Here is a 17,042-nt window from a genome sequence, read left to right as displayed (position 1 = left end):
GTTTAATAATTTGATTGAGCTTTTTGGTTGGGCTATTTTTGGGGCTCGTTTAATTCTTAAAATAATTTCCTTAATTAAATATATTTAATAAACAATGTTCAATTTTAGGTATTCTTTCCCCTCTTTTTTCCATTCCTTTTTGTATTTGGTGCATCGTTTGATTCTTAAAATAATTAGCTTAATTAAATTTAGGGCAATATACGATTTTAGATATTCTTTTCTTTTTTCCATATTGTGTTTAATTCTTAAAATAATTAGCTTAATTAAATGTATTCCATTGGCAATATAAGATTTTAGGTATCTTTCCTTTTTCCTTATTGTATACTCACGATCTTCAGCCATAATTACATATAATGATACATCTCAATAATTTTACATAATATAAGTAAGGAAAATGACATTTTGCCATAATATTTTTGTGTCATAATATCCCTATTTTTTTAGGATAAATTGTCAAATAAATCATGAAAATTTTCAAAGTTTGTAATTTCACGGAAATTGGTCAGTCCCACATTTTAATAAAATCTGAATTGTAAATTAAGAAGTTTGTAATTTTCACAATTTTTTTCAACTAAATATATGATGAGGTAGCAGCCCAATTTTATTTTCCACATTTAAGATAATGATAATTTGCTACTATAAAATTTGTCCGGAGTGTGAAATATACTGGCGTGCGCGAAACTAAATTTTGGAGATATATTTTAATTAAAGGATATACTTGGAATACGATTCTTTTTCCTTTTAACATTTTGATTTTTCAATGTAGATTAATTAGGTATATATCTAAGTCGTCCTTTCTAAATTACAACGATTTTTTTTTCTTACGACACCAAGTTTTTTCATATTTTGACTAATGTTTGTCAGTTTAGATAGCGATAAATCAATTAACAATAGTAAATCCCTAATTAAATCAATTAACTCAATATCATAAACTAAAATTTATTTTGTAAAGTATAATTTGATTAGCTAAATTATCTCTCAGATAGCAGTCGTCGTAATCATTCTCAAAATACATATTTTATTTTTCAAGCATGGAAATAATTGACTGGGCTTTTTTCATAAATCTGAGCTCAATCCAAGTGAGTTGGGCTGGGCTGAGAAAATTACTTATATTTTATTGCATTATGCTTTGTTGTTTTAATATTTTCTAAAGAATGACATTAAGTAGTAACCTTTATTTTCTGAAGATAATACTAGCATGTATAGGTAGTTATTTCAAGTGATGGGACATGGGAGTAGCCAAAATATTGATAGATGCGCAATTAGTTCATAATAATTTTATAAATTTCGGTTTGATAAATATTAAAGTTTTTTATAATTATTTTCACATATTTTAAAATAGAAAAAAATATAATAATTGGTAGGGTCTCAAGCCCTAACACTGCTTACTATGTAATATGTATGCATATGGTTCATTGTAACATCGTACTCTTATTTTTCTAATTCATACCCATAAACTTTGTTTGAGTATAATCGAACCGAATAAAGATGAAGTATCTTGTAGTAAGAACAACCATCTCTTTAAACCACAACTATTTATTCGAATACATTATGACTTTTAGTTCTAACAATAATTACTTTTAACCAATTAGCATATAAACCGAGTGAAGATGAGCCCCTCATTTATCGTCATTCAGGCCCCCTGTCCATTTTCTGATATCGTTGAGCTCATCTATCATATTTGGAAAGACCCTTTGTCTATTTTCTGATATTGTTGAGCTCATCTATCATATATTCCAAATAGAGGGATAGCTAGGACGCAAACCTCCCTAAGATCATCTTCATCACAACCCAAGCCTTCTTCCACAACTTTAATCATGTTGAATTTGGACTATATTTAAAAAAAAAATTAACATTCACGTGAAGTAACACTAGATTTGAGACACACACACCTATGTAGAAGCTAACATCATATCACATGGGTGATTAATTGTAATCAAAGCTGTAAGATAGCTGATTAATTACACACATCCCCTCCAAAAAAAGACAAATCTAAGATGACAAGTTTTAGTTAAAAACATGATCAATCAACCGACAATCGAACACCATCGACGCCAAAATCTATGAGTGTGTCGAATATTAAGACATGCGGCAGTTTTCTGCAGACTATTATACAAAAAAAGTAGAATTTCGTTAATATATTTTGTGTTGGTTAATGCTTTAGTCATTAGTTTGTGGCGTAATTAGTGGTGTCTAATCTCGTGACTTGGCAAATGTGCTACCTTTGGTTAATGCACATTTTTCGATTCTAAATCTAGAGGCTGCATTTCTATTGGCTAGAGGTGATTAGGTCTAAGTGTGCTAGATAAAGATTCTTGATCGTGCGCATGATTAATTGGATCATTATTTTATTCACTGCAATAATTAAACTTAGAGAATAGGTATATATATGGTGTAGTAAATAGAGTAGACATTATATTTGAGGTGTGTTTTAATGTTATAATATGTGCAATAAAATTATGGAGCCAGTGTAGCTGTCCACACTCACAAGAAAATATATAAATAATTAGTATTTCTTTTATAACTATGTTTGGATGTTTTCTTCTTCGAACAACAATTAGACGGTGAATTTTGCACAATATATATGTTGCATCTATTGGCATGTTCTCTAATTTATCCCACGGAATCATAATGAATTTGGAGGAAATTGTAGAGAACTAGGAGTATTCTAATATAAATTGCGACACTTTATTTTGTTAGAGATTCTAATATACAACATATATAGACGTTGTCCCATTGAGGAAACACTAGTTGCCAAATGGACTTAATATATGAATCAGTTAAGTATGAACGGTTTAAAAATGTCATTAAATCAATTTATGAAGTTGATTAAACAAAGTGTATGCATCCCTTTCTATGACATAATAAAGCTCGATCTATCCCTTTATCTATTATGCAAATATTTTTATATGTACTCGTATAATATATTGTTGATGAAGGACCCCAAGTTATCTAATTAATTAGTTAATTATGTGAAACCGTACGTAGATAATGCAAGAGGAAGAAAAAACTAGTATAGGGTTTTTACTTCAGATTTCTCTAAATTAATTAACATAAGAAATTACCCTTGACAATTTCTATAGTCGATCCCTTTAACATGCAACATCAATTTTTAATAGTACTACTTATTTACCTTGTCTATACATACAATTATACAAATAATTGATAAAATAAGATAAGATAGAATTGCATATGGATTCCACAACCCCATGATTTGAATACACATATACACATAATTACACATAATGGCCTTGACCTTGAAGTTGGAACAATCGATCTAATTGTTTCATAATATTATATTATCGGAATGAACTTGCTTAATATCAACGATCGTTTATACTAAAAAATAAATTAATATATGTGTGAAAGTGGGCATGGGCGGCGGTGTATTAAAATTTATATTTGAGTTGACTAATTTGCGTACTTGATTACTCAGCCTTAATTTAATTAAATAAAATTATAAGATAGACAACTGCAAACTGATAAACGGCATTTAAAAATGACTTGATGTAGCAAAGTAATATTTTAAAGAGACTAAAATATAAATAATAAGTTAAATATGTGGGATACAAATATCCAAGTAATTTGAACACGACACTGTTAATTAATTATTCATGAAAAAGTAATACGTCGACGTGCATGGCTCTTTGCCTAGCAAAATTAGGCAGAAAAAAACAAATTAAATAAAAAATAAAACAAGGTTATTTATACATTTGTTAGTTAATTTATTGGATTATATATGTATGCTTGTCGACATGAAAATGGTATAGTAATTAATCAATTAATAATTATTAACAGAAACATTGGGCGGTAATGCATGTGAAACACTATCTAAATTATGTAGGTAGATATATAGGATTTTAATTAAATTAATCATCGAATAAACTTAATACATCTGCATAAAGTCCAAATGGAGGAGACATAATTTTCAAGATAAGTCCATTGTATCTTACGACAAGTAGGTATCAATATATTCCAAAGTGAAATGTTTTTATAACTTATAATTGAGTTATTATGTATGTGCATGTAACGACTCCAAGCCTTTTATACTAGTTATAAACAGAATAAATTATTTGACAATGACCCCAAGTAATACATGTTCATGAAATAGACACAATACTAATTAATTACAAAAATAAAATCATATAGTGTGACGAAACACTTCACGTTGGTCTATTTGGCTTATCTAATTGATTATAATGTGTGGTCCTACCTTAATAAACAAATAATACAATGTCCAATTTATTGTATCCACTATGTGAATCTGATTTCACATTGTATGAACTATGAACCATATTCTAATTAATTACAATTCTCTTCTTTTAGTACTCGCGAAAACGATCTTTTCTTATACATGTGGCGTATACTGGCATATAATACAAAGACAAGTTACGAATACTCAAACGCCACGCCATATGTATAGTACAAACATATGGTGTGTGCTATGTCGGACTGCCCGAAGACACGAACCATAACTATTGCCTACCGATCGTCCCCTCGGCGGCTCGGCCGCAGTTCCCACGTGAAAAACGTGGTCGTTTTGTACACACACGAGTTGTGTACGTCCAAATCTGAAGTGGAAGCATATATATTTTTTCAAATCCTAATGCTTCCGCTCCTGAACAATTGCGGGTAGGCCACCACGCAGAGTGGCGGTCAAACCGGGCATGAACTTTGGACCTTGACCCGACCCGGTCACATGAATGTCGAACCTTCGTATTAGAGAGAGCGCGACCGCCTTCATTTCCACCAACGCCATCTCCTTGCCCAAACAAACCCTAACCCCGCCCTGAAAAACCGGGTACTTAAACGGGTCTTCCTGCTTGAAAACTCCGTTTTCGAGCCATCTACTCGGGTCAAATTCGAGCCGGTCTTCCCCCCAAATCCGCTCCATTCGCCCCATCGCATACGGATGGTATGTAACCCTAGTTCCCCTCGAGACAAGAGTGCCGTCGGGCAAAACGTCGTCGTTTTCGCAGAATTTCGAATCGAATTGCACCGGCGGGAAGAGGCGCATGCTCTCGTGCACCGCCGCGTGCAGGTGGTGCATCTCCCGGAGCTCCGAGAACGTGGCGCCCTCGTCTCTCGACTCCCCCATCACGCGGTCGCACTCCTCGCGGATCGATTCGACGGCGGAGGGGTTCCGGCTGAGCAGCCAGAAGAAGGTGGTGAGCGCCGACGCCACCGTGTCGCGGCCGGCGAGGAGGAAACTGACGACGATGTCTCGTAAAAAGACGTCGTCGTCGGTGGTCGCCATGAATCTCGAAAGGAGATCTCCGCCGCCGCCGTGCTCGCGCTTGTGCCTAATCACCTCCTCCGCGAGTCCGTGGACGGATCTAATCGCTTGCTTCAACCTCTTCTCGGATCCGAGATTAAAAAACCGCTTCATCCTCCACACAATCGGCGACGTCGCGACGGCTCTCTCCGCCGAGAGCCTCGACGCGAGATCGAACGCCGCCGCGAAATCGCTCGCCGGAAGCGACGGAATTAAGCACTCCGGATCCAATCCGAAGGAGAATCGGCATATGCTGTCGAAGGAGAATCGCCGGAAAATATCCTGCAGATCGAAATCGGATCCCGATCGGAGAATCGGAACGAGCCTCGATTCGATCTCGGAGCTCACGATATCGAACGCGTAGGATCTCACCGACACACTCCCAAGCTCGAGGCTCGCCATTTTGCGCTGGAACCGCCAGAGATCGCCGTCGACGTTGAAGATGCCGCGGCCGAGGAGATCTCCCAAAATCGCGGAGAACTGCTTCCCCTTGGGATAATTGACGAAATTCGTCTTCAGCATGTGCTCGACATTAGCCGGATTGGCGGTGATCACGTTGCCGAGGACGTGAACGTGGATCGTTCCGGTGGGGGATTCGGCGAGGAGGTGGGTGTACCAATCGCATAAATTGTTGTACCTCAGCGTCCACCGCGAAGTGAGGAAAGTTTGGCAAGTTTCGCAGGCGCAATACGGCTTCATCCGCGCTACAAAAACCATGGCGGCGGAGAGGAGGAAGAGGAGGGAGGCGAGACCGAGCTGCAGCAACTCCATTGATGGATTCTAGAGAGAGAGAGAGTGGTGTGAGTGTGTTTGAATTTTGATGATGGGAAGGTGAGAGGCGAGATGGATGTGAATATATATTGTTCGGTTGTGTGGGGAAATTGTGGGCTGGTTTTGAAATCATTAATTAAAATATTGAAATGAATATTTAAATAATTTTATTAGTGGTGGGTTGGATTTTTTGGGATGATTTTGCAGTTATTTGACAGCTGAAAGTGGGAATTAGGAGAGTGGTCGATTTTTTGGAAAATAGGGAAAAGGCACGAAGAAATTGGCACAAAAAACGCGTGTTAAAAGACAGCGTAGAATGTGGGTTCACTTACATAGATGCAAATAGGTGTCGATGTGTTGTATGCGTGTGATAATCATTTAGTTTAATAAACTTAACACGAAATTTTTGGGATATAAATCATATCTTAATTAGCTGTTGATTACATATTTTCTATTTATATTATATATAAGGTTAGGTTTGTAAATTTCTAAATTGATAAAATCACAATCTAATTAGTATGCAATTCAAATAGGATTGATCCAATGATTTGGATCTAAGTGCAGTTATTGACTTATTATTCGCATTACTTGATGACTAATTTAACATTTCAATAATTATTTTTATGAGATAAATATCTAAGCAAAATATTAATCTTCCATTTTATATATAAGTATTAAGTTTTATTAATATGACTAGTTTTCATTATTATGCATTAGATAGGTTATATGTGAACTTTCTTGTTAGTTGTTGGATTAGTCTGAAACCCACATATTTAAGATTATGATTGAAATTTTATAATTTCATAAAATTTAGTTAACTTGTAACTCAAATAGGATTGTGTTCAAATTTGGTGGGGTGACCAGATTAACATCTTTGTTTAATGTACATGTAAGATCGCGATATAATAAGGAACTACTAACGTTTCTCTTCAGAAAATGTTAGTAAGGTTTGAGTAATAATAAGTACTACTAGTAACTCAACTACTCTTACCATTAGTTTTATTCTTTGTTCTCTCTCAAGCACTAACTCAACTACTTTAACACTAGGTTAAATAAGTATGTTAAAATTAGAATAAAATAGTCTCATTTTTTACTTGTATAATTTTGGACTAGTTAGTTATGTGTCGTGAGTGGCATATGTAAGTTACTCATTTTCGTTTAAATGAAGTTTTAATTGAAGTGATCAAGTGTTAATTAAAACAGGTAATCGTCATCTCTTTTGGCATGAATGAATTAGTCGAGCACAAAAGAGTTGTTCTCTAACAATAATTCATGTGATGATGAGCCAATTAATGACAATAATTGGTAATTAAAAGAAGATTATAATTAAATGAGTTATGTGGATTTGTATAGTAATTAAAAACAAATGAGATATTAATCCTTGCTTTGAGTAAAAATATAGGCGTTGTTTAGGTGAACGACATCAAGATCAATTGTAAACTTAACTATTCATGGTATTGTTAATTGTTAATAATATATATAGTCCTTTTTTGAATTGTCACACAAGGTGACCACGTTTTAGATTGCCAGTCCAAATAGGAGGTTGGCCTTGAATTTGGAGGCTCATTTTTTTAATTTCATAATTTCTAAAGAATTCTAGACTACTTTCCAAATAATTTTAGAAAAAAAGGGTTGGTCAAAACTCGAGTTTTTGACCATCGATACATTATGTTTCGTTGTTTTATTCATGGATGCTGCTTGACTAGAAAACTTGAGGTATATATACTGAATTATATACACACACATCAATTTTTAAGATTTGAAAAATACTCCTTATTATGATATCCCTTTTTAGAGTTTGAACTATTATAGGAACAATCTTTAAATTGTTATATACACAAAGCTCGTTATACCAATTCCAACCACCTAGAATTAAGACATCATATAAAGTAATACTGCCTCACCCTGAGGCAATAAATACAAATTCGGCATATATTTCAAATTTAAGTTTGAAATTTTTATATAGGAATTGTGTATTTTAAATTTTACTTGATAATACAATATTTTTAGTTTGTTCAGATAATTATAGCCACTTTTGCATAACAATTTATAAGAAATTTGAATAAATATAAATATCATATAAAAAAATTACAAAAATAAGTTTGGTAGGGGTTCAAGCCCCTGAGCCCTCTATATGTGTTCGCTATATTTTTATAAATATATGGCTCAATAATTAAGGAAATTATATATAACCATGAAATATTTTGTAAGCATGAAATTTTATTCCCATCAATTTGCTTGAAAATATGTTGTTTAATTCGACTCTACACATGAAATATTTAATTCCCAAGTCATAGTCAACCAATACGAATTTAGTGGATATTAGAAAATAAAAAATCAACTTGTTGAAAATTGATTTAGCCCTCCGAGTATAGTGGAAGCTAATTTTAATTCTTTTTAATATACTTTGAAAATTTCAGTAAGCAAAATAATTTAGACAGCATGCGACAATCGGATTTTCTAGATAACTTTTGAATCAACATTTGTCAATCTAAATATCATACTTATTAGTATATATTAATTAATTCAAACTTACATTAATCAACTATTCGTTCTTGGATAGCATGTGTGTCAATATTGCTAGAATCATGTCGACGTCATCGGCCAGTCGGAATTTAATAATCATAATTATAATAATATTGTAGTAAAATTAATAATGCATGGGGTAATTTGGTTCTGGACGAATTATTGATTTGTTATGACTTTAAAATTGATCAAGATTCCGGCAATAAAATTGTTTGATAACTTATTTATGTGTTTTTATCGGATCAATAAAAACAATGTTACATTATAGACGTAAATCAAAGTGATATTATACCACATAAAAAATTTCATTTGGCACACAATCTTACGTTATTTTTGTTAGAGATTGATAGTGCCACGTAACTAAGTCTTATATAATTATATATGTTAGCACCGAAATCAAAATTTCATAATTTACATATAATTTAAAATAAATATACAAAATTAAGTTTAGAATTTTTTTAGCACATTACCGATTATTAATTTATTAGCAATAAAAATCTCACCAAACACACCCGGATATGCTACGTGTGAATCCAATATATGGACCCGGTGATGATACTATAATTAATTCAAATATAATTCGTCTTATATTAAATAAAATCCCATGATATAATTTCTTAATAATGACGTCTATTAAAACAAATTCGACTTTTATTGCAAATCAAAATGTGCCCATGCCTAATAGAGACTACTGTCACTAACGTTTTGCAAGTCATGTTTGGTAAAGTGTTCACATGAGTCCAATGCCAATATTTTTCAAGCCACCAAAATTAACTATAATCGGTTGGAAACGTCTAAAGGTTGTTAAAAGCCTTTCGTCTTCGACAACGATCTCGGTCTTTCAGTTGACCGTAATCGCTATTGGGTGTGGATGTGATTTCAAAAGTAAAATACATATATTAAAAAAATATATGTATTTTCACACTTTTCATATAGCTTTGGCTAGATACATAGCCGGTTTAATCTCCGAACTTCATCAAGTTAGCTAACAGGACAAATTAAATATACCATACCGGAATGATAGAAGAGTGTTTCTTCTTGTAACTTACAATTCTTCTATTTCGTTCATTATTTTTCTTGGTTTCAACTATATAATTTGTCCAGCTAGGAATTGTCTATTTAACTTACAATTATTCTATCATAAGTATTTTAATAACACATTATCTACATGCTACAACGAAATAAAACAGTCTGGTTCGAATAATGAACGCTATTGTGTTCAACTTTGACACACTAAAATTTATTTTTCAATGTTCCACAATAAATTGAACCATATTAATTACCATACACAGATTGGAATTAAAACAAATTAAACTAAATTAAATTCACTTCTAAATCATTTCAACATGATTCCTTATGTTTTCTCTATTCACAATAGTGTGCATGCTGGACTTAACATCGTTTTCTCCACTTGCATAATAAGTCAATTTTATTACAACCTATTTAGCCAGTTGTAGGCAATCAACTGTGCAATTTGAAGTCGGTATCTCATAAAAATTAACAGGCAGGAAAAAAAGGACATATTAAATAATTGGTGTTACTTTTGGAAAATTGATGACTGACATTTATCTCGAATCTAAAAGGAGCAAAGTCACATTTTGCACGTTTTAAATGAGAAATTAATGTATATTAACAATTTCACGTACGATGATGTTGACAAGTATCTATTGCATATACTATTCCTCCAAATCAGGAAAAATATACCTATATTTGCTCGCAATTATTTCAATAGTTAACTTTTTTTTTTATAGATTTTTTTCATCGTTTTTTATCCAAAAATAGATCTATATTTGCTCGCAATTATTTCAATAGTTAACTTTTTTTTAGATTTTTTTCATCGTTATTTATAAAGATAGTTGTTGAGATAATTATACCAGCCAATATTTTTTTCCAAGAAAAATTAATAATGGTTCGAATTAAATTGTGATCTACTATTAATTAAATAGTACTTCCTCCGTCCGAATAAGAGTCATGTTTTGTCATTTTCGTCCATCCATGAATAAAAGTTCTATTTCACTTTTACCATAAATAATAAATATGCTTCACATTCCACCAACTTATATACTCCCTCCATCCCAACTAAGTTGAGTCGTATTCCTCTTTGGGATGTCCAAACTAAGTTGAGTCATTTTTTTTAACAAAAAACATAACATCCAATCACTATTACTTTATTCCATCATCTACTTTACTCTCTCTTTATCTTTCCTACTTTATCCCCTCTCCTATTTTTTTCAACACAATTTCTTAACTTTCGTGCCCGAAAGATTTGTCTCAACTTAGTTGGGACGGAGAGCTTATTTCACTAACTTATTCAGCCCACTTTTCTTTTACACTAATATATGTAAGTGATATTTATATTCCACTAACTTATTCAGTCCACTTTTCTTTACATTTCGTAAAATTTGTGCTCAAGATTCAAAATAGAGTTGTTTGGGCACAAATTCTAACCTAGAACCACACATCAGTAGTAATTCTTTTTTCTAACTTAATCATTTTTATTCTTTTCGTAGATTTATAATCTTTATCAAATTATTTGGAATTAATATTTAAATTCATATCCAAATCCTTTTCGTTTTCCATTTACACATTGCGTTCCTTATTAATTAAATTAGTATCGATACTCATTTTCAACTTTTAAAAACAAGAAAGGGAACTGAATAAAATGTTGAGTTAAATTTTTGTAAACGAGCCCATCGACCTCTTGCTAGTTGGGCCTGGTTTAACGGCCTATAAAATGAAGCTAGTTAATGTTTATTTATGAGACCCCAAATTTATAATTCAATGTCGTTTACTTTGAATGAAAGTTTTTCGAGCTCTCATTGATACCTTTAAATTTAATTGGGTCATGAACTTATATTTTAGACACCTTTAGACAAAAACAAGTGTGGGCATATCACATAAAATGCGATAAATTCCATTTAATTATATCAAACGAGAAGCACATTTGTTGATGGACGTTCTAATATTCCAATTTTATTTTATTTTATTATTTCCTAAAGTGAAATATAAAGTAACGACATTTGGAAAAACTGAACACTTTATAAAAAGCAAAAATTTGATGCCTTTCAGAATAAAGTGCTTCAGAAATATGAATGAGGATGACATTGCTTTAGAATTAGATAAATAAAATCGGCTAAACAAGAATATTTTTGTACTACTACTATCTAAGTTTTAGATAAATAAAATCGGCTAAACAAGAATATTTTTGTACTACTATCTAAGTTGCTTTTCTTTGTATCATATCCATATCAATAAAGTACAATGTACCCACACAATTCACGAGCATTCTATAAAGTGATTAAAAAATTTATTAGTTTATTATTAAACTTTTAGATATCTCAAAAATCTTATAATGTCTCAACCTCTTCAATTGAGTAATAGAAAATTTTTCCACTAATCACCACAGGTTGGGGTTGTTTTGTCGTTGACAATTAGTTGTGTTTTTTTAACAAATCCTTGTTGATTGTGTTGTTGAACTCTTGCTCGTTGTTTAATTTTTACTAGAGCCTTTTATTTTAATAAAGAAAAATTTATAGAGTATGCTTTAATATTTCTTGCAATGCCATCATAATATCATATACATGACACCCAATTAATTCACAAAAGCTTATGTATATATAATAGTCCAATAAATACAACTCAAACAACTATCAAATAGTATTGAAATATTCAAACTTATTTGTAGCAATCAACGTTTGAAAGCATATTTGACAACACCAGCAATGTGTGTGTTGACAAAATAATCATCCCAATTGATGATTTTTGGATCAAAGTAGAACATCTCATCCTCATCAATTCCACACCTCTCCTTTACTACCCTCCTCAATTTTTCAGTGTTCATGTCATCAAATCTGCATATACACATACATAATACATACAAATTGGATTAATCGAAATACAAAATTAAAAATATATTCATTTTTGTGTACTTACACTCCCTTGAAGAAGAGATAGGGGCTAAAGAGTTCGACCAAACGCATCAAAAACATAACCTTTCTAGAAAGATCTAGATAGGCCCTTTGAAAATAGTTGCAGCTCGCTGTGTTTACAAGGCTAAGAATCTGTTAAGGAACAAAATTCCATCAACACATAAATATTAGCTAAATGTAGGGTCAGACGCAGAAATTTGTTCTCGGTGTAGACTATATATAATCTATGTTTCGTATTTGAAATGTTGAAAGAAGAGTTTTCATATAATTTGTTTTGATAATAGGAGTTTTTTACAATAATTTACACAAAATATCAAATATTTGATAATACTAAAATACTAATTATATTTATTTGATTTTGGAAGGGGCTTAACACCCTTGTGACATTATTGTGTGTCCGCCACCGGTGAATATTACTCCTTTTGTCCGTAAAAATAGTCTAATTCTTTGCTTCTCATATTTTTTAGCAACTATTTTTATAATGACAATCATTCTCCCTTCCTTTTTTCATCAACGATATATTTTTTAATCATTACTAATACTGCTATCTTTTATAGTGAGATTCATTCTATGCTTATAACACTATTTTTATAAGACGGAAGACTGAACTAACCTTAAGGGGAAGCAAGTAATGGAGTTCCATGTATGTTCGGACCGCAACCCTAGTGGGCAACTGCGTGGCCCTTCCGACAACAATAGGCTTGCCATCCTTGGCTTTCCACGGCTGCGTTGTGAAGAAAAGCAGGCCATAATCTTGAAGACGTTGATACGTCACTGGATTCGACATCGAAGACCCGACATGGTAGATAGTCAGCGCTGCTTCGCCCGCGGGCGCCGCCATTGATGCTATCATAGCATTCACTACCATATCTGATGGAATCTGCATCAAAAATATTCATTACAATAGAATTTGTTTTATAAGTGAAAATAAAAAAAAAATTAAAAAAAAGCAATGCAACTTACCAAGTCGGTTATAGTTTGAGGATCGCCAGGAAAGCAACTCATTTTGCCCTTTCCATATCCCACCACAAAGCTATCAATGTGTCTGCCAAAAATATAATAATAATAATAATAATAATAATAATAATAATAATAATAATAATAATAATAATAATAATAATTTACAAATATATATATATATATATATATATATATATATATATATATATATATATATATATATATATATATATTACCTGACCCCTTCAAGCCAGCCAGAAAAGGGTTCTCTCAAAGTACTAGTGATAATAGAAGGACGAATTATTACAATAGGGATGTTAATTTTCAAATGTCCCAACAACATTTCTCCCATTGCCTTTGTGAATGAGTATGTATTTGGCCATCCATACTTTCTTGCTCTATCAAAAAGCAAAACACCAAAAAAAAAAAAAAACAAAAAAAATATATGATCATATCATATGGATTTTTGTTTTGAAAAAAATGAGCTTGGTTTAGTTAATCAAAGGTGAAATTTGTACTGACCTTTCAATGCCTAAATCCTTCATCTCCATTGTAATTTGCTTTTCAGAAGCTCCATCATTGTATAATTGTTGTAATTTATTGTGAATAATTTCCTTCTCTGTCTCAATATTGAGTCCATGCATTCCATTAAGACTGTCGCCCAACTTCAACTGTGTCTCCAAAATCAGTCCCTCCCTCTCTCCACATACATATGCTAATTTTATACACTTGTTTAGATCATATGTGCAATTATATAAATAACTTCATTAGCGACGAATAATGCCCATCAGAGCTTTTGCCGACGGCCAATTCGTCAGTACACTATGACATACATCTATTCGTCGTGCTTCCCCTTTTAAGTAACCTTTCATTGTAATTGGCATTCTTACTTTTCTTACTCTCTCCATTTCAGATTAAATGTTTTTTTTACGTGATTTAAGAAAATGATAGTAGCATTTAATAAGTTAAATTAAAAGAGATTAAAAGTGTAAATTTTACTAATTTAAGAAATTAAAAAAGGAATACAATTGAAGATGGTACTTTAATTCCTAGACTTACTTCATTGGCTAGTGTTGGATATCTCAATTAAAGTGATTTTCAAATTAATTCCAATATTTCATATTAATTCCATATTATAATACTAGTAAAACAATATAATAATAATGCTAACCGGTAGACACGTGGAGGAAGACAACCAATTGGGTGCATTTAGCCGCAAATTTTAAAACGTTCGCAGCTCCGATAGTATTGATTCTCAGCGCAGTATCATATCTGTAAAAATAAATTTTTTATTATAGACTATATTTAATCAATAAAGATATAATAATTGATATATGTTGATTTCGATAGTGATTAATACAAGTTTATATAGGGAAATATTTAGTGCACAATACATTCTCCTTATTATGTAATCCTCTAGGGTATGCATTATAAGAGGCATTTTTTTAGGCACACAAAAAAATATAGTGATATTTAGCAAGTTAAATAAATAAAGAATAAAGTAAACAAAAAATTGAAAATTAAATTTGATTGGAAAATGAAAAAGACCCAGTTACCTCGACACGTTTTGGAAACTCAAATTCCTTATATTCTTGTGTTTTTTTTTTCTATTGTTGAATGTGTATTAGTATAAAATAAATGATCGCATCACATATGCATGCACATTTTTAGAAGATGGAATCAAATTTTCAGAAGTGGTGTACTCTAAAATAAAATTTGCAAAGGGAATAAATATTGATAGATGAAAGAGGCAAATAATACCTTTCATCAAAATTGGTAGTTGCAGCTAAATTGATGACAACATTCACTTGTCCAAACAAATTTTCCAAGGTGTTGCTGTCTAAACCAAAGGAATCACATGTGATATCGCCAAATAGTACAATCACCTTTTCTTGTATAAGGGAGTTTAATTTTCCCCCATATTTCTCCCTTACTACCTTGAACAACTCCTTCCCTATCACCTTCAACATTTAAACAGAGTGTAAATTATATATATCAAGAAATGTTAAAATTGTAACACATTCTTGATACTAACCCGATATCCAAAAGTAATAGGCACTCAACATGTAATCTCTCATGATTGAGTCGAATCTCATCAGTACATCTTTTATTAATATTGTGAAGACCTAAGTATAAGGTCGTTGTAATTAAATTTGTGAAAAGTGGTCGGATTCAGATCAAGCATGCCCAACAAAGATTTTTGACGTGAAAACTTTTCTTGGTCTCAAAGTGCCACTTTGACTCGAAAAACGGGTGGGTCCAATCCTTTTCTCTATATGCAAGTATTTATCGAGCTTGATTAAGTAGGTGAGACGACAACAAATATTTTTTGAACAGGAATAGGTAGGTGAAATTACAATCAAAATTATAAAATTGGACTCATCCCCATTTTCAGCCTCGGCCCATTTGACAATTCTAGCATATTGTATTTAAGTACATGGAATATTTTTTGGGTAAATATGCAATTTACCATATTATTGTTACACATGCAAACATACTTACATACCTCAGTGTTGAAACGATGCAAAGCTGATGCAGAATCTGCAGCCCTTATAAGAAGATACAGTTTTTTCACATTTGGTTGAACTCTCAATATCTTCTCTATGAACACTGCACAACCAAATTAATTCATCAATATTGCTTATATATTTGAGAATTCTCGAATAAAAAAAATAAATATGTGTGTGTGTGTGTGTGTTAGAGAGAGAGAGAGAGAGAGAGAGAGAGAGAGAGAGAGCCTTTTGCAAGAACGCCAGTGGCACCAGTGACAAGAATGCTTTTGTTTTCAAGAAAGTGAAGAATGCTTTGCAATTCCATTGCAAAATTATAGCTAGCTTGAGAATATAAACTGGAGAACTGAGTTGTGAATAAGTGGTGATACATATATATAGAAAGGAAGCTTCATGGAGAAAAAAGTGAGGTTCTCATCAGTAATTTTGTTAGCTCTTGTATGTGTTATTCTTTTTTTTTTTCAATAAACCATAAAATTATGCAGCTCTTTCTTGGACCATATGTTCTACTAATAAACTTTGGCATTTTGTCTAATATATAGTACTCTCTCATATTCAAAATATAGTCATTATACAATTTTTGTAAGAAACTAGAAATTGTATCATGATAAGGTGTATCTTGTACTTCCATAAAAAAGAACAGTTCTTAATTCTAATTAATTCATAGTATAAGTTCTTTTATACTCCATTTAGGTAAAGTTTCAACTTTCGAGCTTCCGTTAATTTTCGGTTTAATTGGATGTTTGACTTTTGTGCTTTCTTATAATTAAAGTGTTCCGAAACTCTACGAACGAGTTGTAGCACAGTGGGCAGTACAGAATTATGGTGACCTTGAGGTCACGTCATCCGTTGAGAGACTATAGCCCCTGATCCGAAAATGCGATCGAACAGGATTAGTCAGATTCCACTAAAGACGAACTCGTAACACCTGTGATAAAAAAAAAAGTGTTTGAAACTCTAATACTGTACAATCTTAAGTTTGACTTTTGTAATCCAATACCTATGATCAGATTTGTGCTGTGCTTACCTAAAGGCTTAGAGCCAAAGGGAAATTGATATTGAAGTATAATG

The 17,042-nt window shown here is 32.1% G+C and overlaps 2 protein-coding genes across 3 annotated transcripts; both read right to left on the bottom strand.

The window, feature by feature from the left end:
- Window positions 1-4,080: 4,080 nt before the first annotated feature.
- On the bottom strand, window positions 4,081-6,147 carry CYP94C1 (cytochrome P450, family 94, subfamily C, polypeptide 1). The gene has a single exon (XM_048116360.2). It carries the CDS (start codon window positions 6,044-6,046, stop codon window positions 4,604-4,606), a length of 1,443 nt encoding a protein of 480 aa, XP_047972317.2. The 5' UTR covers window positions 6,047-6,147; the 3' UTR covers window positions 4,081-4,603.
- Window positions 6,148-12,164: 6,017 nt separating this feature from the next.
- On the bottom strand, window positions 12,165-16,329 carry LOC125215056 (fatty acyl-CoA reductase 3-like). Of its 2 annotated transcripts, XM_048116358.2 has the most exons (10): window positions 16,200-16,329; window positions 15,968-16,071; window positions 15,223-15,422; window positions 14,633-14,733; window positions 13,984-14,176; window positions 13,698-13,859; window positions 13,465-13,546; window positions 13,115-13,381; window positions 12,506-12,633; window positions 12,165-12,423 (listed from the first exon to the last, which is right to left on the bottom strand). In XM_048116358.2, the coding sequence occupies exons 1-10, from the start codon at window positions 16,276-16,278 to the stop codon at window positions 12,261-12,263; spliced, it is 1,479 nt and encodes a 492-aa protein (XP_047972315.1). In that variant the 5' UTR covers window positions 16,279-16,329; the 3' UTR covers window positions 12,165-12,260. The 2 variants fall into 2 exon arrangements, with proteins under 2 accessions (XP_047972315.1, XP_047972316.1); XM_048116359.2 differs by lacking the exon at window positions 13,698-13,859.
- Window positions 16,330-17,042: the final 713 nt, after the last annotated feature.

This window comes from Salvia hispanica, chromosome 3 (genome assembly GCF_029641045.1).
Source record: "Salvia hispanica isolate PSC_SH4W2 chromosome 3, Shi_PSC_v1, whole genome shotgun sequence".
Taxonomy (NCBI): Eukaryota; Viridiplantae; Streptophyta; class Magnoliopsida; order Lamiales; family Lamiaceae; genus Salvia; species Salvia hispanica.
The sequence above is the reverse complement of the archived record's forward strand: the minus strand, read 5'-3'. Positions and strand labels throughout refer to the sequence as shown.

What these genes read in the sequence shown, in the direction of transcription:
- CYP94C1 (XM_048116360.2), bottom strand. Translation starts at nt 6,046, where the DNA reads ATGGAGTTGCTGCAGCTCGGTCTCGCCTCCCTCCTCTTCCTCCTCTCC.
- LOC125215056 (XM_048116358.2), bottom strand. Translation starts at nt 16,278, where the DNA reads ATGGAATTGCAAAGCATTCTTCACTTTCTTGAAAACAAAAGCATTCTT. An exon ending in CACTGGCGTTCTTGCAAAAG is followed by an intron (nt 16,072 to 16,199) that starts GCTCTCTCTCTC and finishes TTGGTTGTGCAG; the next exon opens with TGTTCATAGAGAAGATATTG. An exon ending in CTTCCTCCACGTGTCTACCG is followed by an intron (nt 14,177 to 14,632) that starts GTTAGCATTATT and finishes GTATAAAATTAG; the next exon opens with CATATGTATGTGGAGAGAGG.